Source organism: Phyllopteryx taeniolatus, chromosome 11 (genome assembly GCF_024500385.1).
Source record: "Phyllopteryx taeniolatus isolate TA_2022b chromosome 11, UOR_Ptae_1.2, whole genome shotgun sequence".
NCBI lineage: Eukaryota > Metazoa > Chordata > Actinopteri > Syngnathiformes > Syngnathidae > Phyllopteryx > Phyllopteryx taeniolatus.
Genome location: NC_084512.1, coordinates 20,142,687 through 20,167,233, shown reverse-complemented (window position 1 = coordinate 20,167,233; position 24,547 = coordinate 20,142,687). Strand labels below are relative to the sequence as shown.

At 40.6% G+C, this 24,547-nt stretch overlaps 2 protein-coding genes and 1 long non-coding RNA gene across 12 annotated transcripts in view; 1 reads left to right on the top strand and 2 right to left on the bottom strand.

The window, feature by feature from the left end:
* LOC133485359 (serine protease HTRA1A-like) overlaps positions 1 to 16,232 on the bottom strand; it is a 28,077-nt gene extending 11,845 nt beyond the window's left edge. The window contains exons 1-3 of the mRNA XM_061788924.1: positions 15,684 to 16,232; positions 9,814 to 9,913; positions 8,774 to 8,978 (exon numbers count right to left, since the gene is read on the bottom strand). Of these exons, the coding sequence (XP_061644908.1) occupies positions 8,774 to 8,978; positions 9,814 to 9,913; positions 15,684 to 16,137 (759 nt within the window). The 5' untranslated portion in view covers positions 16,138 to 16,232. The remainder of the gene's footprint in view (positions 1 to 8,773; positions 8,979 to 9,813; positions 9,914 to 15,683) is intronic.
* On the top strand, positions 9,032 to 15,699 carry LOC133485360 (uncharacterized). The gene is made up of 3 exons (XR_009790672.1): positions 9,032 to 9,725; positions 12,514 to 12,676; positions 15,593 to 15,699. It is a non-coding gene; the product is annotated as an uncharacterized LOC133485360 (long non-coding RNA).
* Positions 16,233 to 19,479: 3,247 nt separating the features above from the next.
* Positions 19,480 to 24,547, bottom strand: part of LOC133485475 (pleckstrin homology domain-containing family A member 1-like) — a 28,993-nt gene continuing 23,925 nt past the window's right edge. For 7 of the 10 annotated variants that reach the window (XM_061789207.1, XM_061789201.1, XM_061789209.1 and 4 more), the window contains one exon: positions 19,480 to 22,316. In XM_061789207.1, coding sequence (XP_061645191.1) covers positions 22,073 to 22,316 — 244 coding nt within the window. In that variant the 3' untranslated portion in view covers positions 19,480 to 22,072. Of the gene's footprint in view, positions 22,317 to 22,409; positions 22,668 to 24,547 lie in introns of those variants that run through there. The other 3 variants (XM_061789210.1, XM_061789212.1, XM_061789211.1) reach the window with 1 other exon arrangement.

Sequence of the window (24,547 nt, the reverse complement as noted above, 5' to 3'; positions counted from 1 at the left end):
ACATACAAATAAACAACCATTCACACTCACATTCACACCTACGGGCAATTTAGAGTTGTCAATTAACCTACCACGCATGTTTTTGGGATGTGGCCGGAGAAAACCCACGCAGGCACGGGGAGAACATGCAAACTCCACACAGGCGGGGGCGGGGATTGAACCCCGGTCCTCAGAACAGTGAGGCAGACGCTCTAACCAGTCAGTCACCCTGCCGCTAACATACCTGATATAAGAATTTTTTTTTTCCCTTTGTTTGAATGTAAAACAAATATATTAGTAAAATCATTATATTTAATGATTTTTTTAAAAATCATTTTACAAAACATCCTCAGATTTCTTAATATTCTGCTTCAGTTTGTCATTTACAATGTGCGCATAATAACTGATCACAGTGATTGTACTTAAGTCACAGGTATTCAGAACCGTAAAACATCATATTGCACTTTAAAATTTAATCCATTTATGAAGACCAAGGAATTATTACCATTCAATTTTTTACAGAAGCATAATAATTCTCAAAATTATCCTTAGTCCCCACCACCACAATGTCTATTGTATTTTTTCACTTTCAAATTCATCCCGTAGGCCGGATTACACCCCATTGCAGCCCGGTTTTGGCCCGGGGGCCGTATGTTTGACAACCCTGCTGTAGACCAATCAATGGACAGCAGTGTCCCCCGTACAAAAGCATTTACACAATATAAATAACAGGTAGGCAGTCATGCATTTACTTTGCCCTTGTAACAATTCTCTTCCGACCAGTCTTTGGACAGCGGGCCAAGAATTTGGATTTGGGTGAAACTAGATGCCTCGTTCAGATAAATGGTACTCTCTGCAGTTGAGTGTATGAACAGTAGGTCGGCTCACTATTTGGCAAAATGTAAGGTTTTTTTTTTTAGAAGCACTTTAGTTTACTCGGGCAAGGGATAAGGAGATGAGCAAAGGTGGGGTCACACAGAGAGAGAAATTGAAGTGATTCATACTCCTTGGCCTGTCTATGAAGGTCTTTCCACTGGCAAACACACTTGCAGGTTTCCATGTCCCTGCTGAGTCGTCTTCCACACACACACACATACAATATCCACATATTTTTTGTCCGCAGCCACTGATTATCCAGGGATGCGATGTCGGAATCTCGTATTTCCTGAGGAAACGTTTACCCGATGTAGCAGATTACGAGATAATGGCCGGAGCACGTTGCATATACGGACACAGGATCTTTTTTTTTTGTTTTTCTTTCAACAAATAAACACAGACATGTTTCCTAAAGCGTCTCGAAAAACAAAACCAGCACTCGGCAAATTTCCCACAGAGAATGTTAGGTTTATATTAATGGGTAGAAACACACTGTGAAGTTCCTGTAGGCACTGCAATGCAAAGATGAGGCATTGATAATTGGATGTTAGTAATTGACTGCTGTTTTGCTCTCTTTGAAAGCAAATCTGTAGTATTCACAAAACTTTACTTTTTCCACATTTTGCTGTTACAGCCTTATTCCAAATTGGAATTCATTTTCTTCCTCTCAAAATTCTACAAACAATACCCTATAATGACAAAATTATTATTTTTTTTTTAGCATCGGGCTAAGCAGTACGCCAGCTAGCTAAGCTAATCTTAGCCAATAGAAGTGGGAAAACAGTGTTTAATCACCACATTATTTACGTTGGTCTTCCTATATCAGTCTCTAATGCTTTTACGTTTGGACACTTCATTCACCGTTGAAAGAGGCAAATTTCAAAGAAAAAGGAATAAAATTCAACTGAGTTTAGCTAGCGTTTAGCCGCTAGCGACCATACTCACTTTCACTGTATTTCAGCATAATCCCTCATATCCAAAATATAAAATACACTATTGCGTAAATTTTCTCTCTCTTTATTTTTAAAAATGCGGAGATCCTATTCTTCTTCAAATAAAGTTATCAGTTGATGCTAGCGCTGCGCTAATCAACATGCAAGGCAGCTAAGATAATGTTAGCTGGCAAGAGCAGCAGAACATATCATTTTTCCCTACTGTATACTTTCTATAGCTCACTTTTGAGAGAAACAAATCCCAAATACCGAGGAATACAATTGCATTGGTTTAGCAGGCTCACTTTCACCGAATTTCAGCATTATTCCAGCATAATCCTTGTACCAATAAACATGAAATACTCATTAGTTAGTCTTTTTAAATTTTATTTAATTTTTTACAATACACACCATACGTTACCAGTTGATGCTAATGCTGAACTAAGAACCATGCACATAAGCTAATGTTAGCTGACAAGAACAAGCAAACATGCCAGTTCATCATCTCTTTATTCATGTTTTTTTTCCCTGTACTCAAGAGAGTTCTTTGAACATGTGTACTGTCCTGGCCAAGAATTTGCGGCTTTATTCCTCGAGTAAAACCATGTTTGGCCTTCACGGTGAGAAAAGCTAAGCTATGCTACAAAAGCCAGCCTGTGAAATACTCTTCCACAGTATTATAAATTTAGGTTTTTGAGATTTTCAGGGCTTCCATTACACATGAATCAATTCCAAGCTGCTAAGCTAGTGAATGTATTCACTTTGACTGAAATAATGACATGGTACGAGTCTTTATTGTGCATCTTTATTGTGCATTGCCACGTGCCACAGTGCTCACAGTAGCCTCAAAGACGACACAGACCATCCTTTTTCTAGGCCAGTTGACCGCATTGCTCCCTTTCCCTCCCTGTCCCCTTTTTCTAAACCCCTTCCCCCCCCCCAAAAAAAACCATCCACCCCTCCCCTTATTCCCGTATCCTCTAAAGTTCCAGACGTAATGTATTCCCCAGAGTTTAAGGGCTTGACCGCAAACCTCGGGAATGGAATAAAATCCACATTTACCAATGGAGGATGAGACAAAGAACTCTTTGCGTCCTACAGGGGGTTCTCAGTTTACGACGGTCCCAATAGTTGAGGTTACGGATGGGGAGCAATAAACTAGGTTAGGCAAAAGTGTAACAATACATAGTCACGCAGCACAAAAAGGCCCGCTCAGTTACCATCATACGTACTGCTTTTTTTATATCAATATTTGCAATACTTATGACTTTACTACTGTGTTACCATCGGTTAGTGATCGACTGCGGCACGTTCCGACTGACGTATAAATTCAAGGTTATGTCACACATGTAGAAACAGAATCCAAAAACTATGGACCCTTGCTATTATTACTCACTTACATGCATCAAAAGTAATACATTTTTACATATATTACATATGTACATTTTTTTTTTACAGTTTTTAGTTTAGTTTAATTAGTTAGTTAGTTATTCCAAATGTCTTTACAAATACAAGAAAATTTGTGTAAAAATAATATGGTAAGGATCACCCGAGTTAATTGAAAGTAATTAATTTTGACATGTATCTCAGAAGACCCTAGTGAAGATAGATGGATATTTATCAGGTGTACATTTTTTATTTACGTTTATTTCTTTTTTAATTGTATTGTGATTTTATTCCAATTGTGTATACAAGAAAACAGGTATTAAAATAAAAAGGTAATGGTCACACTTTAATTAACTGAAAGTAATTAATTTAGACATGCTTCTCAGGTGTAACTTTTGAAATATTATTTACAAACACATTTTTTCATTTTTACTTCATTTTTATTTTGATTGTCCATATTTTTATTTTACTCATAATGTCCATACAAGTATGGTATGAGAAGATAATTTATTGAGTTATTAGAATGATAAGAACCACAAGAACTCATAACAATATTAAATATAAATATTACTTTTAAAAACGTGTTGCTCCAGAAAAACCCTTCATGTTGGCTTCTCCTTCTCCATGACATGCCGTCAACAGGCGAGTCGTTTAATTTTATTTTATTTTTATTATACAGCAATTAATTTGCTCTTTATATACTTGTATGGCAGTTACGAATCGTCATTACCTAAAATATTACCTTATTTTTTATTGTGAACTTTTCGGGTCTTTTTACACTCTTATTATTACTCTCTATCATAACTCATCCATTAATTAATAGTACTATATATATATATATATATATATATTGACACACAAGGGCTGCACGATATTGGAAAAAAATAATGTTTTTTTTTAAACCTGCGATATATATTGCAGTGTGAAATAATACAGGATTAGTGTTGGGAAAGTTCATTTTGTACACGTACTAGTTCAAAGTTCAGTTCAAAATTCTTAAAATGAACTAGTTCAGGTCATAGTTAATAATTTTCAAGTTTTTTTCATTATGTTGCTATTACCCTCAAAATATTGGCATTTCATTTCCCCATTGATGCCACTCATTCAGCTCACACTAGTAGCCAGCTGCAGCTTTCACCCTAAAATCTAAAAAACATGAATAAAATCTTGTTGCTTGAATGGTGTTTTCTAAAATGAGGAACTAAAACAAAAGCAAGACTTTTATCATTAATGTGCAAACAAAAACACGCAACACATTATGACAATTACGATGGTGAAAGGACATTGATAGCTTTGCATTCCTCGCAGCTCTGGCTGACTATATTAAGAAAATAATTTATCTACTCCTATATTACAAAACAACAAAACTGCCGTGTGTCTGCCTAGTTTCATTCTGAAAAACTAAATAGGAAATAGGATAGGTGTCCATCCATCCATTTTCCATACCGCTTATCCTCACTGGATCGGTGTACAATTTTTTTTTTATGTTTTGAGCAAGTCCTAACAGTTGATTCACTGTATATTACAGTACACCAACATCGCAGCAGACCCTTCGATGTGACTGTTGGACACAATCACGATACCATTGCTCAAACAAAATATCGTGCAGCCCTATCACATGCTACTTTCAAATTAAAACTTCTTTCAGACTCTGATAATCAATCAAATATATTCTTTCAGTCTCTCTGATATATGGGATTAAAAGTGCTAAAACAAGGCAAAAATTGATCAGAATCATCCCATTATAGTTATGGGGCATTACAAAAATTACACTGTTTAGTGACTAGTTAAGTCATGCATTGGAATGCAGCAGCAGTCAAATGCAACATCAATTATTTTTTAGATTAGCGAGGACACACACCATGATCATCTTCAGCGTGGCTCCACAACAAAAAACAAACATAATGACAGCACCGACGCCGCGGCACAGCGTCTCATGCAAGATGACCTGAGCAGGAAACCCCCCAGTGGGAAAAGCCTGTCATCAAGCGTCTTGGCTGCTGGCCTTCATTACAGGACGAGACGTAGAAAAAAAAAAAAAAAAAAAAAGCAAGAAAGCCGCTCTGTCGCAGAACACGACACTCAAATGTCATGCTGTGTTTGTGTACAGTCGCTGTCATGAGCATCTGTAAACATACTTTAGCTACAATGGGGACAAATTTGAGCATATTCACTCCCTTGCCGTTAAAGTAAGCAAAGGCCCAATTGTCAGATTCTCCCTCATTCTAAACATTTTTGAACAATTTCCTACTGATTCCCCCCCCCCAACCCCAGTGCTTTAAAAAGTGTAGAATTGACAACAAAATCCTCCCCCGTACTTAGAGTTTTAGTACAAATTCCAATTGAATTGTCCCCCGTGCGTCAGCTTTTGTAACTACATTTTCACTTGTTCTAAACATTATGTACAGTTTCTAATTTCTCCCTCATGCTGAAGAGGTTTTACAATTTTCTACTGCATTCTCTCTTATACCTAACATTATAAACAATTTCCAACTGAATTTATACTTGTACTTAACATTTTATCCAGTTTCTAACTAAATTCCCCTTCATAGTTAACATTTTGAACAGTTTCCAAATAAATATTCCGTAATCCTATTGACTTATCTTGCTTGCCTAAAATATGTACAATTAATAACAACATTTTCCATTGTGCTTGACTTGGTTTTTTTTGGTTTTTTTTACAGTTGCTAACTAAAATGTCCCTCATGCAGAACATTTTGGACAATTTCCAACTAAATTGTCGCTGTACTTAAGATTTTCTACAATTTCCCAACTAAAATTCTCTCTTCTGAATCGGAACGATAGCCAATCAGGAAGAGACCTGAAGCTTGCGCTAGAGACGAGTTTGCAACTGCAGTGAAGTTCAGCTCACAGTTAGCCATAGCTTGTTTTTTTTCTTCTACTACTACTATTCCTTCTTCGTATTTTCTGGCAGTCTGGATTCTGCCTCTCACAGGTCAGTCTTGGTACTACGAGAGATATGTTTATGTGTGTGGTGTCATCTTGAGTACACTACGTACTATAAGCACTCACGTTACATTTTTTCCTCATCATGTGTGTGTGTGTGTGGGGGGGGGGGGGGGGGGGGGTCTCTAGCATTTTAGAAATCGGTTAAAATCTTAAAAATGGGTACATGTGTACCCCGCAGAAGACCTTGGCCTGCCGCCACGCATTCCTGCATGTAGGCATTAGCATGTAGCGGGGATGCCTCACGTCCAGCAGACGGAGAAATAAACACAGACAGATAGAGAGTGATAGAGAGATAGAGAGATAGAAAGGGATAGAAAGAGGGCTAGCGCAAAGTCTATGCATTGTTGTTTTAATGCTCTTTTTTCCCACCAGTCCTTTTGACACACAAGTGTAAGCCTGTGACATTACGCTTGGTGAGTGGTTAGGCGCTGCCGCCTCGTAACAACCACTGGCTTCGAGTGTTGGCACGGGGCCTTCCTGTGCTCAATTTCCATGTTTTGCCCCTGTGCTTGTGTGACTTCTCCAGCTTCCAAAAAACATGCTAGGTTCACCCAAGACTCAAAATTATCTTCAGTATTTACATAAACACTGACGTAAACATCCATCAGTTCATTTTCTATAGCGTTCAGCCTACCATACCAAACATTAACACAAACATTAACACTCACATTCACACCTAATTATCCTCATTTTAGATGTCAAAATGGTCTTGTGGCTCCTGATGTTTTTTGTTTTTATAAGGGAGACAGTCAAAATGTCGAGTATTTATGCTTGCTGACCCCTGGCATAATCAGAGTTTCAAACCCTGAATTTCAGAACTGTGAGGCCACCTGGGTACCGTGCTGACGGATATACACATACAGACACTTGGGTTTATTGGGGGGAAAAAAGCTTCCGAAGTTGCACGAAACTTGGCAATTCGCACAGCCACAATGCATTACATCACACAAATAATGAATTGCTTGTTTTTTATGTGAAAACAAATTTCTAAAGAAAGTGCTTCACAGTAACATTAACATCAACGTCACATGGGTTCAAATCACTCGGTTTGGGGCGGAGGGGCAGTTCTGTCTAATGTTAAAGCTGACTATGACTTTTCTTCGCATGACGACTGGAGGCGTGGCAAGGGTGTTGCAAACTTATTGACTTTGACGCTACATTAGCGACTTTTCCGATCCCTCTCGTGGTTATTTTCCCCCAAAAAAGTGCTGATCTATAAATCGATCGCTTTTGTGGTGTCCTTGGAGACTTCTGGAAAGCAGGAGCGTCCAGACTGCAAATGAATGCCGCTTGCATTCGGCCACCACTGGCTAATTTACCCATATTCCTCCCACATACAAATTTATGGCACAATTTGGCAAAATTGAAAACTCTCGCTCACAGACACATTTTCAGAAAGTGAAGTCAATTTTCTGTAATATGTCCCCTTTAAATTTAATACTTTAGTTTTATTGTCTTAGCAAGCCTGGATAACTTAATTTGCACTTGTGCGACAGTTAATAATCTTAAAAAAAAAACATTAAGTCTTTGTCATTAAACAATGAGTGCTTTATTGCGTTGACAATTTAATGTGGTTAACCTATTTTTACACTTGTATGTGCATTAGGAATGTTGTTACTTATAAAAAAAAAACCTTGCCTGAACAGTTAATAAAGCTTTTATGATGTTTGACTGATTTTGGTGGAAACCAAACCAATTACAAAATAACAGGAATGTCTGTACTAGGAATAAAAAGTACAGTCTAGAGTACAGTCATGTTAGGATTGTAATGAGTGAGCCTCAAAAAGCTCCTGAGCCTATATATTATTTTTGGCTCTACCTGCATTGACACTTTACCCTCCGTCTGCATAATAGTGATTTACCACCACCAGACAACCACCGATGCAGTTAAAATAAGGAACGACACAGCAGTGTGAGACCACATGTTGATTCATTGGAGTGCAGCAAAAAGTGGCAATTTGGTAGTCCTGCACATGAAAGTCTAGCTTCCTTGGTAATAATCACATGATACAGACAGAGAGTTGTGTGGAGGTTTGGAATTTAACTTTTAAGGCACAACTGATATAAAACAGCCACGGTTTAGAAAATGTCTAGACATTTATAGGCACTACTGCTCTGTTTGTGTTACAGTAGCAGTAGTTTATTTGAAAGTAACAAGTGAAAATAACTACCATAACGGTAAGATTTGTGCTAATTTCTGTAAGCCCATCTACGGCGTTTCACATTATATGTTAGCATTAAGCTAGCTGACTAGGTTAACATTTTGTTGTTTGAATTGACAATGTTTAATTTTCTTTTGTTTTACGTGTCAGTTTTGCAGTAAACCTCAACTGAGAGTGACAAATACACATCTTGAAGCGAGCACGCTTTGACTCTTATTTGGAAAGCTACTGTATGTGAGCAAGTGAACAGGTGCTAAGGGATATATATATATATATTTTTTAATGTTTTTTAATAAGTTTAAATGTGTTTAGAAAATGTGGGCAGTTTCAAATATATATTTAAAAAAAAAAAAGTTTTTGTATGGTCTCTCTATATCACAGATTTTCACCTACGGGTGTCTGGAAAAATATCCTGCCTTCCAATCGACAAGTGGATTAACCCACGACGAGAGTGTCATAACTACTCACCGGCGCTTCGATCTTGATGAGGGCGATGTCGGAGCGCTCGTCCACGTCCTTGATTTTGGCATCGTAGATGGCGCCGCTCTTGAGCTCCACCTTGACGCGATGCTTGTTGGCCACCACGTGCGCGTTGGTCACGATTTGTCCGTCCTCGGCCACCATGAAGCCTGAGCCACTGGCCACAGCTACCTCGCGTTTGGAGTACGTCATCCTTACCAGGAATGGTGAAAAATAGAGGGGGGGGGGGGGGGGAGCAGCATAGCTTTATTACTCAACATGTTATATTGCGAGTCAAATTGATCCATGTTAAAATTACAATAGAAAAATGTTTTTATAAAACGTTATGTGTAGTAGCTTTCGGTATGAAACTTCTCATGCTTGGCTCAAACGGTGTAAACGGTAAAAGCCCAGGGAAGTGGGTGAAAGAATTTTGCAATGAAACTGTGAGGGTACCATGCAGACGAGGAACACAAGGGGACCGAGCAGCGAGCCTTGAGGGACACCGTGTGTAACTTGGATGTTTTTTTTTCTTGTTATGATTTCTACTATTCAAGTCAGAAATATTACTTTTCTAATGTACATTTGTTTGCATGACTGTCTGCTTATTGCAGAACCAAATGAATAAACCCAGAAAAGCTTCCCAGTGGAAAGTTTGCGGAAAGTTCCTGGACACTGACCAGAAAACCTCCCCTTTGCAACTCTGGTGTCAAGTCAAACAAAAGCAGCGGCACTTTAAATGAAAGACAGATTCAAGTGGGATGATTCAGACTCGAGACACATCGCAGTACAATAACAACACCAGGAGAAGCTACAGGAGGAGGTGGGCAACACAGGCGACAGTGTCGAAAGGGAAGTGTTGGGTGTTGCAGAAAATAGGAAGCAGCAAGGTGGATGATGGAAAAGACGTGTGTATAGGAAAGTGCTCTGCATTCTGGTGAGCGGGTGGTTGAGTACACAGGTGGGTTGTAAATTTGAGAGCACTCACATACACACTCAGAAAATAAAATACACACACACACACACACACTCAGGTGCATGCTTCTTACTTGCGGTAGAGCTCAATGTGAACCACAGCTGGTGCAATTTTCTCCACCACGTCGGCAATGAAATTGTACTTGTGTCTTGGGCTGTCTGGATTGTCCTGTGCTGGAAAGGCAAAGTAGGACACACACACACACACACACACGTGTTGGATATGAGACAATTATACACAGACACAAGTCAAAAGACGACACGCTAAGTGACATAAGAATACAAACAACTTCTCTTTGTCATAACAAGGAAGGAAATGACAGTTCTGGTGTGGTTTGGATGGTCTCGCTCACGTCTGACATACATACGCGCTCACAAACACTCACATATACTTACTCACATTCACACGCACAACACGTACTCATGCAGACCCACACATAGAGACAACATGGTTACACTCCCACCCACTCACACACACACACTTAACTCTGGCATTCCTCACCTTCACCTTAACTCTAATGGTTTTAAATGTTCTACATTTCTCCTGGTAGCCCTCACAGACATTCAGGTTGCTAATTTCGCAGCCCAGCCCACCAACCAACCGACCGAGCGACCGCTCATTCATTCACGCAGCCCTGGGCAAGTCAGGAAACGTTGCGAGATACACCTGGTAATTAAGCTCTGTACCCAGTCGACGCTTTTAGCAGCGTTCTCCTCAAAAACTTCGCCGCGTAACAAGCTGCTTTGATTCGCAAATATCAGTCATTACGGCTCCCGGGAGAAGAAAGAATTTGGAGTCAAAAGCCTCCCAGGACGTCGCACTTGAAAGCACGGAGGTTATGCTGTTGTAAAAGATGTTAATTAAACAGAAATAGCGTGGGCCTGCAGGGGCAAATTAATTTTTTTATGATGTGTAAATCACTCTCACCTGACTACACAATTATATGTTTGTATGAACTCACTGATCCATCCACCCAGGGTAGGTAAGGCACCACAAGTTCTTTGAGGTACAATGTTGCCTGAATTTTGAATGTAAAAGAGGGTGAAAATAGTGTGAGAGAAATTTCATCTCGTCGTTTTGGACCAGCTGAGAGGCTTTTGGCAGCAATTTGACACGAAAGAGTCAGTCATCTATCATCCATGCAGACTTCCTACCTTTCTATCAACCTGCCAATGTGCCAATACATCTTTCATTCTATCAACCATCTATTATTCATCTGTCCATCAGCTCCAGTATATGGCCAAAATTGTCTTCCTTTCATCCTTATTTTCTTTCTTCTTTCCATCCATCTTTCAACATGTGCATCTAATCTATCCATCTTTGCTTCGTCCCATTCATTATCCACCCACCATCGATTGGTCCTTTAATCCACCCATCTTTTCATCCATCCTTATTTTCTTAGCTCTAGCTAGCCATTCATCTGTTCATCAATCTTTCAATTAACACATCCATCTTTCACTATCCGCCCTGCATCCATCCTCCCTTTTATCCACCCATCCGTCAGTCTTTTGACTCAAACTTATTTTCTTCTATTGATCATTCACCCATCCTTACTTCACTTCATTCATCAATTTATCCTTCCTTCCTTTCATTATCCATCCTTCATCTAACTTATCCTTATTTTCTTCCCACTTTCCATCCATCCATCCAGCCTTCCTTCCATTCACCCATTCATCACTTTATCCGGCTTTGCTTCCTCCCATTTGTTATCCCCCCTCTGTCCATCGGACTTTAATCCAAACATCTACTCATCAACCAACCAACCATTCTTCTTCCTGTCTTCCCTCTTGTCATACATCCATCAACCCCTCTCATACTTTGTGACTAATCGACAGTAAAGTCTAAGCCAAAGACACAAGAAGCCCCCCCTTTCTCACATAAACACTGAGCCTCACCACAGTTGTTCTCTTAAAGAAGCAGCAGGGAACAGAACACGGATTCTGAAAATAAAAACTCGCTTTCAGCCAGAGATGGAAGGAAGAAGTCGTGGAGGTCATTGTGCAGTACAATCCAGCTCAGAAATCTGCTCCAAATAAAGCACTGTTTGTGATTATTGGGACTGCAAATCCTCCGCATGCGAATAGATCCAAAACAAATTCCTCATGTTGGCATTTTCAGCCGTTCTGTCGGAAATATTTGCAGCGTCTGGACTTCAGTTTTCTCCTGAAAAACACTCCATTGCCCATTTTCCTCATTCAACATCACCGTCATTCCTCATCATAATGTGTTTCAAATGTGTGTAAAAGCAAAGTTGGCCAATTTAAAGTGACTCTAATCCCCGGGGAAGGAGCAACATTTGGCCTAGTTATCCTGCCAAAAGCAATACTTTTCTACATTTACATTAACACCTTGACAGAAGGTGAGATCATGCATTTCTTTTGCATGTGGGGTCTGTTTTCCAGAGCACCTTAATAAAGAGAGTAAGGGGGGAGCTCATTTAGGTCAGGACTGTCCTGCTTTGGTTTAAAACTTTCTTTCAACAGAGAGGGAGTAGCTACAGCGTCGGGCCGCGTTTTTATTCCGCTGCCAAACAAAATGTTCCTCGTTCCACTGCAGATGTGGAAATTCTCGCTGCAGGAGCTTCGCGAAAACCAGTAGCCCTCGCCACAGGCTAGCCTGCGAGACCGTACCCTTCGCCTCGCTCACGAGTGACAAACAAACGACAGGCCGTCCGAACCGCTTCGCCCGCATATCTTTTTGATGTGCGTGTCAGCCTTCCCCCCAAAATGACAGGTTGCTAATTTTGTGTTTTCCTTCGTGCCGTCTGCCCAAGGAGGGACTGCGGCTTCCAATCAAAGGCAGACGTTCCGTCATGTGACTGCCGAGAGTGATTTACGGTTTGAGGGCAGCGGCAGAGCTTGAGAAGTTGAAGCAGGCAGAAAGGAGAGGGACGACTGACTGGCCTCGGCTACTCTCTACGCTGTGGGAGACGACAGGTGTTGGACTTCCGCCACTGAAGTGTGCCTGCTTCATACATCTAGTCTGTAATGACTCAAGCATGTAAAACCAATGTCAGTGCAGTTTAGTGAGCGTGGCGACATGTGTAAGCGCTCCAGTGCAGGGTTTTTCAACCTTTTTGATTCCAGGGACCCCTTAGGGTAAAGAACTTTTTCCAAGGAACCACGTCATAATGTTAATGTCAATTAAACTTAACTTCCATGTGCACCCCTAAATGCCATGGCGATTAGCAATTATAGTGGTATCTTGACTTAAGAGTGCCCCAACTTTGGGGTTTTTCGAGTGAAGAGCCATCACTAGTTAAATTGTTTTGCCTTGAGTTTGTATTCTACTGAATATAATATCGACTAGTCGAGGAATCAGATTAAAATTGATCTTTCATTATCAAACAACAATACCAATACAAAATATTTATCTGAGGGGCAGGTATGATTATTGTCCACTTAGGGTCGCCATCCTCACGTTCTACACCGTAGTATCTGTGACTTCGGGTGTGTGTTGCTTTAAAAGGTGGGGCTTGGCCTGGTGAGTGACATGGAAGTCAGGAAATGGTCAGCCTGCACGTTGAGTCTGCGGGCATCGGTTGTGGCCGTAGTTGCTAGTATATGCAAATGCTTATGTGTTTATTTTGTTATCATTTGTTCAATAAAGCGATTGAGAATGCTATGTATATCCTTGACCTGTGGGGACATTGCAATACATTCTAACTAGCAGTGGTAAGCTGTGAATAAAAAAATTAGCTAAATTAGCTAACGATGTTTACGTACTTATGTCAGCTTGTAGACGTGCTGTTCTGTAAGCCAGTAGACACTTTTTTTTTTTTATTTTTTTTTTTTAAAAGGCACATATACAACATTCCAGTTGTTGTTTTTGTGACTGAGAAAACAAACCAAATCCAGTTGAATTAAATTGAATATGTATCCATCGTCGATAGCTTACATGCACTGCTTCCTCTAATGACATGGCTGCGAATACAGAGGAGCTAGTTTACAAAAGCACAGTCAGTGTTGCCAACTTAGCGATTTGGTCACTATATTTAGCGGCTCTAGCAACTAAAGCGACGGTCGACCTTAATTCCAGCAAAGAAACAGACAACATGAGCAGAGTTATTTTCACAGTGTGCTTCCCACATGACAGGAAAGCAGCCCGGTGGAAGGCAATCGTGGAATTAGTCATGCTGAACATTACCAAAGACGCGGTGTCCATTCATACAATACAAAAGCAGTGACTTATCCTCATGTTGGAAACTTCTGACCTGATGTATGTGCTGCTGACATTTGGCCGAGGTCGCCTCGCCTCACCTGTACAACCAATCGCAGCACAGACAAACAACCATTAACTCACATATACGCCTAAGGTCAATTTTGTCTTCAATGAATGTAATATGCCTATTTTTTTAATGTGGGAGGAGGCGGGAATACCCGGAGAAAACCCACACAAGCTCAGGGGAGAACATGCAAACTCCCAACAGAATAGCCCTATTTAAACCCGGAACACCTGACTGTGAGGCGGATACGTTAACCACTAGTACACCATTCGGTGTGTTTTCTATCAAGCAGATGAAGTCCACATGACTGTCGCGTCATGAGCGTGCTCGCATCGAGCTTTACATCATGACTTCATCCACGCAGTGAAAAGTTGAAACGGCGCACTAGAAGAACATGTGCAGGAAAACAACAGAATAGGAGCTTGTTGTTCTAACCAAGACAAGCTGGCACCGTGTGTCACTGACTCCAGTTCAAACCACAAACGTCCATTCATGAGGTCACACTCGGCAGCCTTTTGTGTGTATTTAAAGAAGGGAAATGACATGACAGGACGTCACCCGGACGACATCTGAGGGTGTTTTTCTTCACTCGAGCCAGGCCGATGTTGGATTTGTGCATTATGTGACATTGACAGTACTTGGCATTACTCAAAAAGCTGTAGATGATATTGGATGAGAATTTTACAAAATCTAAATTAAATGATACCTTATAGTAGCCTAACCCCATTCTTTTCTACTGACCTCTGTAAAATGTCATATTTTGTATATTGCTCTTGTATTGAAATGTCATTAAATTGTGCGGAGCTACCTAAAATGCACCAAGTCGAAAACTGCATTTATTTCTTATTTTGAGTAAATAATTACCATCCACAGTTTTTTAAAGTAATGTTCATAAGTACATGCCACTGCATCTTAAAAAAATAACCCCCCAAAAAAAAGGATTTCTAAAAAAAGGAAATACAAAATTGGTGGATGGGATACATTGGCGGGGTCTAAGACCACCATTTGTAACCAAGGTAGAGAAGCAATAAACAAATAAAATGTGAATATAAAATAGCTAATTTTATTAATGAAATAATCAATTTTCCTTTTTAATGGCATTATCTATAATTCATGAAATTATTTGCAGTGTAGAAAATGGATGGATGGATGGATACTTCACCAACTTTTAAAGAAAGCAATGTTTTGGACTAACATTTTTCTAATATTTTACATAAAATATCTTTAATAAAATAATTGACCATTAAAGATTATTTAGAATTTATTTATAATGAATAAACCATTTTAAAACATTTTACATTTTATGTAAAATTACTTTCACAAAAAAGCATGCTAATTGGTTAGCTATTTATTATTAATTGACCAATTATTGCATAAAATGTGCAAAACATTTTTTTATTTTGTTTTATGAACATTATATGGATAATAGAATATGCATAACAGTTATAAAAGTTATTAGTTAAACATTAAATAAAAGTAAAAAATAAATGCATTCTTTTTACTAATATTTTAGTATTTTTTCATTGACAATAACTCAATTAACCAATGATTTAATGAGAGGAATAAATGACAATTAATTCATTTCCAGAAGAAGAAAATGGCTAACTCCATGCAACAAATTTTGCAGGACTCTTGCTGGGCTGGACTAAAAAAAAAACCCGAGTGGGCCGCATTGGCCCGCGGGCCCAACTTTGCCCACCCCTTTGAAGATACCTCACCTTTCCCGCAGGCGCCGCGCTGAATGAAGATCACCGGCGGCTGCTGGAGCTTCTGCGCCCGGCGGCTGACCCGCTTCAGCTCGCAGATGTTCCGGTAAGACACTCCGTCGCTGCCGCACACCGGCTCCGCGGCTTTGCACGCGCAGACGCCGCTCTTGCTCCTCCGGCGCACGGTGGCCGTGTAACCGACGCCGCCGGACACCGAGCACTCCAGGCCCTCTCCGCACACCGGGTCGCCGAGCTTGCCGCTGCCGCTGCACGCCTCGCCCTCGCCGGACGCGCACACCTGGCAACACTGGCAGACGTCGAGGGTCTGTCCCGCCGGGCAGTCGGACAATGGAGCTCGGGGGCACATGGACTTGTCGCACCGCGCCGGGCAGCCCACCGCGAAGCGGCTGGAAGTTTGCGCGTCCGCTGACGCCAAAACCAGGATGACCCAAAGACACCAAAACATGACTGAAGTGGAGAAAGAAAAAAAAAGTCCACTCGGTGTGCAGCGCTTGCAACTTTGCGGGATGAGAGCTGAGGAGGACTGAGGGGAGAGAGAGAGAGAGAGAGAGAGAGAGAGAGAGAGAGAGAGAGAGAGAGAAAAGAAGCTCCAGCTGAGTTTACGCTCTGCTTGCTGGCTCACATCCTCTCTCTCTCTCTCTCTCTCTCTCTCTCGCTCTTTCTGAGCACCAAAACAAGACTTCTGATTGGCTGAGCAAGCCTGACGCCTTCAAGCCAACCAGGATGGCACCCAACTGATCACAGGCCTCCACCAACGCCAACCCTGTAATTTGGCTCTGCACTGAATTGATTCGGTGTCCTCATCAGAATCTCTCAGTTATCATCAAAATGCAGCAGAAAAATGGAAATCCGAGATCTAGCCAAACATTTGCGTACATACCAATACAATGATACGCCTCTCAAAATGTCTTTCCTTCGTTGTATACATTTCTTTTTAAAATTGATGATTATTTTGGCATGTCCCACAAACACAGTACTCTGTTAACTATACAGTGTGTGTAATAGGTGGCTAAATGACACTAAATTAAGACAAAAACAATTGCATTATTACCCACAGCAAGACATTTTGCATTTTCATAATTATACGGAACATTTTGCATGTCTATCTGAAATTGCTGTGTACCCTGTCATTATGGGGTAACTCCCCCTTTATGGCACTCTCTGATGGTTTCAAGGAAATCACTACCACCATTTTGTCTTGCAAAATAAATATTTATATATTTATATTTAGGTTTCATAATTTTCATCATATTATGGTTGCCGTTGGATGTTGTCATCCTCATCATGTCCACTCTGTCACAGTGAAATATTAATCGATATAAAAAACCTTTCAGAAATTCAAACTATATTACGTCCACATAGGTTGAACATTCCGAATTTGGATGAATACACCTTCATGTACGGTTTATCCTCATTAGGCCGTAAGGTTTGCATAGATGCCTGCGCTGACTAATGTATAGCTGTAAAAATCAAATTAGAAAAAGGCATTCATTTCATGTAGAAGTCCTACAGCTTTTAAGAGTGACGTTTGTGTTGTTTAAACAATTCTGTTTGAATGACAGTTGACATTAAAGGAGACATTATGGAAAACTGAATTATAACAGCTACCTATTTCTGAAAATGTGTCCGTAAACAAGCTGTTCTGAATTGTGATGTGAAAATTTGGTTGAAGAAACACTACGCTAGATGTCAAGTCCTATCTGGAGGAAAAGAGTTATTTTGTAACCATTTGAAGTGTTCAATCTCATCGAATGATGATGACCTATGGGGTCCCTCAAGGGTCAGTTCTTGGACCCCTCCTGTTCAGCCTGTATTTGCTACTGTTGGGTCAAATTCTTCAGAACTTTAATTTTGACTATCATAGCTATGCAGATGACACACAGTTACAATATATCTCGCAGTGTCTCCACGTGACTACAGTTCAATTGAGGTGCTGTGTCATTGTCTAAAACAGATAAATAACTGGATGAGCCAATATTTTCTTCAATTAAACCACAAGAAAACTGAGATACCATAATTCCTCGTGTATAATGCGCACCCATGTATAATACGCACCCCCAAAGTTGACCTCAAAATGCCAGTAAACCCTTCTACCTATGTATTTTTTACAATGCATGATTTTGCTTCTACCCATATGATCAAAACATTAAGTATTATCTGCATTTTGTTAGTATTTACAAATAATTATTCTGAAGTTAAGCAGTTTATTTGAACACGTAATCCTTTTTTTTTTTTTAATTCACTGGCTCTTATTTTGAAATTCACAGCCCTACTTTTACTTAATAAATTAGTAAATGTTCACTTTTTAGGGGGGATATGGTAAAAGCAGCAATCATTTGCAATCTGGACAGAGGGGTGAACATCTACTCTGGAGGGAGTCTGAGTCTCAAGAGGTCCCCAATAACACCACATAAAACTCACTCTTTTTGAAAAAGAGAGGATATATTTGACCAAATTTATACCTTTGTGACAGTGTCAATCAAAAGTGAGCATTATTCTTTGTAAATGCAGATTTTGGTCATACACACGTGTACCTCGTGGAGTGAGTGCATCATTTTGTATGCATTAACTCATCTTACTTCATTAGTAGTTGAGAAGTCACTCATTTAGGAGAAAGACGTCAGCGAGGCCACAAATGGCGAGCAGACGAGACAGGCAGATGAAAAGGACCTCATGCGTGCAGAAAATAAGGAACACCCGAGGCCAGGTCAGAGATTGGCGCCTTGTGACCGATCCTGGTCTAAAACAGCAGGCGGGGATATAACTAATCCATGTGTGAAGCCACATGACTGTCTTCGGCCTCCACACCAAACCTGCAGTGAGAATTAGAGGACAAATGTGCAAGGATGCGAGTACAATGCTGCTCATTTAATTCTGCATCATTCACTGAAAAATTAAGCAAAACATTTCCCAGTGATCCAATAATCGCAAAAAATGTCCCCCTGTAGGTGTAGACCACAATCAAGGCCGAATAAACCGAATATGGATCACCACCTTAAAAAAACAAAACAAAAAAAACATCTTGTCTGAAATGCGTTTCTAAAAATCAATGTATTATTTATAAAACAAGGACAAGAATTTAGAGGACAAAACCCTACCACAATGGCCTAACGGTGTTTAAAATGAAGTGATTCACTCTCACATTCACATCTATGGACAATTTAGAGTCTTCAATGGGCCTAACATGCATGTTTTGGAATGTGGAAGGAGAAAACCCAGGCAAACTCCCCACATGAAGGCCGGAGCCCAGATTTGAACACCGAACATCAGGGGCGTGAGGCCCACGTGCCAACCACTAGGTCTACGTGGTGCCATGAAGGAGGTATATTGACAGAAAATATATTGAAAATACATTTAAAGTTACATTTTAACATTTTAAAAACATTATGAATTTCAACACAGTATGACACTGTCATAGAAGCATTAATCTAACAATATGCTCATTATTGTGATTATAGTGGGCAGTGTACCTATATGAATAAACATTGTTAAAAAAGTAACTCTTCACATTAATATCACGTGACTCCATAGATAAGTGTAATCATGTTACTCAGGTGAGTCCAAAAATATTTTGGGAGGGGGGGGGGGGGGGGGGGGATCCGCAGAAGCCCCATTTTTGCCCATAAATAGTATCTTAAATTGGAGGTAGCCATAAAAGCACCACAGTGAAGGTTGTTGTCCGACCACAAGAGGGCAGAGGGAGCCTGGTTGAGTGGCACGCTCACCCACCACCACTATGGGCCCCACATGAGCACAGCACACTGAATAAATATTCAGCACTCCCATGCACATTTTTACTGTGTTTATTTAATCCACATAATAAATAGAGACAATCCAAAGCAATGACATCAGACTGGAATGGATGCTAAAATAGCTTCAGATGTGAAATGAATCAAGTTTGAATGGTGAGTACTGTATATTAGACCACAGTGGAGAGAGGGTCTGCTACGGTAACACATTGGGCAATGAAGCAAAGAAGCCTACATGTACTATACTGTATATATGTACAAAAAGAAATAAAAAATAAATCACAACTAATCTGAATGCACTCATGCGGACAAAGAGCGGCTCTGGATGAACAATCTAGAAATGGGCTAATTCATTGACTTGTATTGTGCTCCCTTTAGACAGCATAGCAAATAAGTTTAGAATTAATTTTAAAGCTGAGCAATACATTTTGTCTCAACGGCTTGAAGACACAATGAACCGACAACACCGCACAATGAATCGATTTTGCCCATCCCTAGTGGGGAGTCATTAAAATGTACAAGATTTACTTGTCTGTTTAAAACATGTTTTTAATGAAAACAGCAAAACGACAAAGAACACAAAAAAAAAACTTGCAGTGCCTCGGCGACTGGAGTGCTACTGTTAGCGGTGAGGCTAATTGACCTCGAAGAAATACGTAAAACTTTTAACCGCTGCAACACACACACACAAACACACACATTTAGTGTCAACACAAACTTATTAATATCGTTAGCCTAATAGCTTATTTGCCCAAGTCATTTTTAACTTAATGTAACACTATCAATAAAAATACCAATGTGCTTGCTAAAAATGGTCTTTTTTTTTTCTTTATGTCTGTATCATTCCATGTCATGGTAATCAGCAAAGGTTGAACAGAGGCAACTGGACTCGTTTGTTGGACTAGTTGTTTCTGTTTTTTTTCTTCTTCAAAAGACCCCCAAAAATGACTTGGGCAATTATGCTATTAGGCATAGTTGCAGGTAGTCCGAAAACAGTCCAGGATCTGTGTGAAAAATCCAAACAGCGGGCTGGAGAGTGACACTGGTCAAACAAAAACAGGGTTAAATCCAGTGTTAAGAGAGTGTAAGAACCACACAGCTTATTTATACTCGGTCCATTAGAGAGATGAAAAGTTCAGTCCTCTTGTTTTTTTGTGATCCCTCAACGCTCCCTTTTATTCTCGGCACTTAGTGGTCAAAGAGGTGCATCCTGGTGAAGCAGAACATGCCCTCGAAATCCAAAGATAGTAAGACCCTTTTTCATAGTGACATCGGACCGTAAACCCCCCCAAGCTACCTTCTCTTTCACTACCTGTATTCGCTAATGTGAGGAGATGCTAATACATTAATAAAGACAAAGTGAGTTTGAATACATGAATGACATGAATTCCAGCGTGTTGAGCATTAGCATTCCAATTGTCACAGCTCGGATTGTTGTCTTGATTTGTTTTAATAACAACTGACAATAGTTTGAAACGCCATATTATTGTAAGTACAGTGTTGTCGATTTCCGCACTGTGTGAGCGCTTTGACCTTCTGACCGAGTTTAAGTCGAGCGTACTGCTTCCTTTGGTTGATAAAGACCAGGGGTGGTCGTCAAACTTTAATACGCATGGGCACACTGCGTGTGTGTATGTATATATATATATATATATATATATATATAAAACAAACACACACGCAGTGGATGTAAATATTAGTTTTTTTTAATTCTAACAATAAAATGATAATTCTCATTTTGAAATTGTATTTATAATTATTTTAATTAGAATTAAGCAGTTATTAAAGTACATACATACGTGGGAATTTTTTTTCAAATTAATCAATTAACCAATTGTTAAAGTCATTTATAAATAAATACATTTAAATGAACCAATTTCGGGCTAAATTAATCCAACAAATATGACAGGACTTGATGATGTAAATGCTCAGTGGGCTGCATTAAAGAACGTAGCGAACCGTACGTAGCCCACCACTGCTACTGCTGTAATCAGCCAAGACAAGGATTTTTCTCATAATTAGTATGATAAAATCTGACTTATTCAGAGATGAAAAAGCAGCTCTCTCCTTTGGCTAGCAGGTCTGCCTATATTAGCATCTCAGCTGATGTGTTTTCACACTTGTCTGTTTTTCCTCGCCCTGTCTAGCGCTTCTTTTAGTTATTATTATTTTTTTTTAACCTTTCATTATGACGCCATTAGTGAATTCAAGCAGCAGATGTGAAGGTAACTGCAGGAAGAGACTGAGCTAAAGTGGTCTGATGTCACAGTGGAAAGGGTCCGTTAGTCATTTAGTTTGCCGAATAAATACGCCAAGGTAAATAAATGAGCGGGTGGACTGCGGGTGAAGACTGGGTCACCTTTGCACACAAGTTCAGAGGATGACCCGGCTTTTTTTTCGTGTGTGTGTTAGCACCGACAGCACCAGGAAGGGAGGAGCTTTTAAGTTCAGCACCGGCCGCCTTGTCTCCACTAAAACACTTCCTCATTGCGTCAGCCGTTTTCTGTTTAACAAGTCCTGCTCAGACCTCGCTCACTGGCAGGTCGGCGTCGTCCAGGTTCAAGGGCGGCTCGGGCACGTGCGGCTCCAGGGCACTCCGCCGCCGCCACGGCGACTCCTCGGCGCAGGGGCTCACTTTGCCAGGTGCGCCTCCTGCAGGGAGAGGCGGGCTGGCGTGCGGCTGCGAGTGGGCCGGGGTAACAGGCTCATGAAGTGCTCGCTGTCCCACGCCAGGCTGCGAGCGTGGGCCGCACGCGACGAGGGCGGCGGCGGCATCGCCCCAATCTGGCTGGCGGGGTGGCGTGGAGGATACGGGCGAGCGAGGGACGGGGGGGCCCTCGGGGCTGCGGTAGAATGTGGAGCGGCCGCTGTGCTCCTGCAGAACATAAGCAAAACCAATAAACAAAAATTAGAAGTCACATTCTGGACATTAATACAAATAAAAAGGTGTTAGAAAAATGAGACCAGCCTGTGAGGCCTGGATTAGGCTTTAGCAGTGTTGGTGTGGCAGGCTGGAGGACGTAGCATTGTTAGAGTGAAGATGGTGGAAGTAACAAGTAGTAGTAGCAGAAGAAAAGGTAGTGGAAGGAGTGGAGAGTCAACAGGTTTTTAGTTTGGTAGTCTGGACATGTTGTGGAGGTGGAAGTAGAAGTAGTAGAAGAAGGAGAAGGAGGAAGCCTTAGGAGGCCTCTGTGCTCAGCAGCTTGTCGCTCTCAGATTTCAGTCTCTGGAAACACACAGCACACGCGTCAGAGGATGGAGCCAAGTGGCAGCGGGCTGTTTACACAAACGTTAATGTGTCACATGTAAATACACTAGTGCTGCTGAACGTGCGCTTAGGCAGGATTTGGCGGTGAAGTAACAGTTTGATGGCTCCAACGTGTTGGAAGAGACAGACAGAAGGAAAACTATCCATTTACAATCGTATGCTATGCAGGCAAATCACTATCCTATTTAGATTATCTCCATCAAATTTGAAAGATTTAAATTGAAATCTCTTTTTTTTGTTTGTTTTGTTTTTAAATCTAGTGGAACCTCCAAAGTGGGGGGAAAATGTTTTCTGAACAATACAAATAAATAAATAAATAACATGGCTCTAACAAAGTGCTGTACACGGTAAAGATTGAAAATAAGAAAATAAAATATGTATATAAATAAAATATTATTTTCTGGTTAAAATATACTCCTTTAAAAACAAACTCCTTCAGCACCTCCACTGTATGTTTGACCAAACTGTCACAGTCCTTATGAACTACGTTTCAACCAGACGCACGTCTGCCTTACATTTAAGAGGTTGTGGCTTCGACTCTCCTGTGTGGAGTTTGCATGTTCTCCCCGTGCTTGTGTGGGGTTTAACCGGTTACGCTGGCTTCCCATCACATTCCAAAAACAAGCCAGTTAACTTCAGTGAAGACTCCGAATTGTCCACAGCTGTGAATGTTAGTATGAATGGTCGTTCATCTACATGTGCTCTACGATTGACTAGCGGCCAATCCAGGATGGTTGGATGGAAGTTTAAACCGTCATAATTTTTCATGCTCTTGAGAGGCCACGACAGAAGGGTACCAGTGATGGCAAAGAGAAAGTGTGGTAACTAAAATTGAATTTGTGATGATTGTTTTTCATTTTCTGATCTTTCTCCATCTTTAACTCAACTTAGACACACACACTCTCTCTCTCTCCTTGCCCCTGTCTGGTCTGTGCGCAGTCATTGATTTCAGTAATTACCGCCTGCGATACTAAGTTCATTGGCTGAAAGGATGGCAGAACTTGCATTCGATTGGTCGGTACAATTCATCACTACCGTAAAGCATGAAATATGTTGTGCCAATTAAAAGAGAAGCAACCTGTATGTCTTGAATCATAACCTCTTGTTTGCCTATGGTGTGGGTCCGTTTGGGACTGCTTCTGGGTCCAGACACGGACCGTGAGTTAGTGACCTCCGTTTTAAACGATGTCGCAACAATCGAGCGAGCCAGCGCGAGCTGTTTCGCTCCATAGCACACTAGCTAGTTAGATCGCGGGTTAGTGAACATAATAAATAGTTAACTTTCCCTAAAAGGCCCTAGTTGCTTGCATCTATGGAGCCAAAGCTGTTCCGCTAGCGGCTCGGTTCGTCGCTCGGTAGTTTCACCAACTATGAAAATTTATTGAGTCTGGGAAAAAAAGTCTCATGTCCATTGTATTTTATGAGTTATAAGTGTTGGAAGTGTTCAATTTGTTCAAAGTAAAATGAAGAACCCTCGAGAGAGAAAAATATTTTCTTCATCTCCCTTCACCAAAACCCTCATCTGTTTAGGTACACGATGATGATGAGTTATATTTTTATTCCTTTCGGGCCACATTTACCACGTTTTTCACCGACTTGACTCAAAGTTTTGCCACTTACAGATCATCGGATTGGCAATATGTTACAGTGACTACACTGAGCAAAAAGGACACTGTATGTACCGTTATGGTTGCATTATACTGTCCTTGTCACGGTCACGGGGAACAAAAACAAAACAAGCTACACAGTGCAACATATTTAAGCCGACAGTACCCATATTTAAAAGAGACACTCCGCAGCCCGCGGTGCTAATGTTATGTAAAGTAGACTAACGTTAA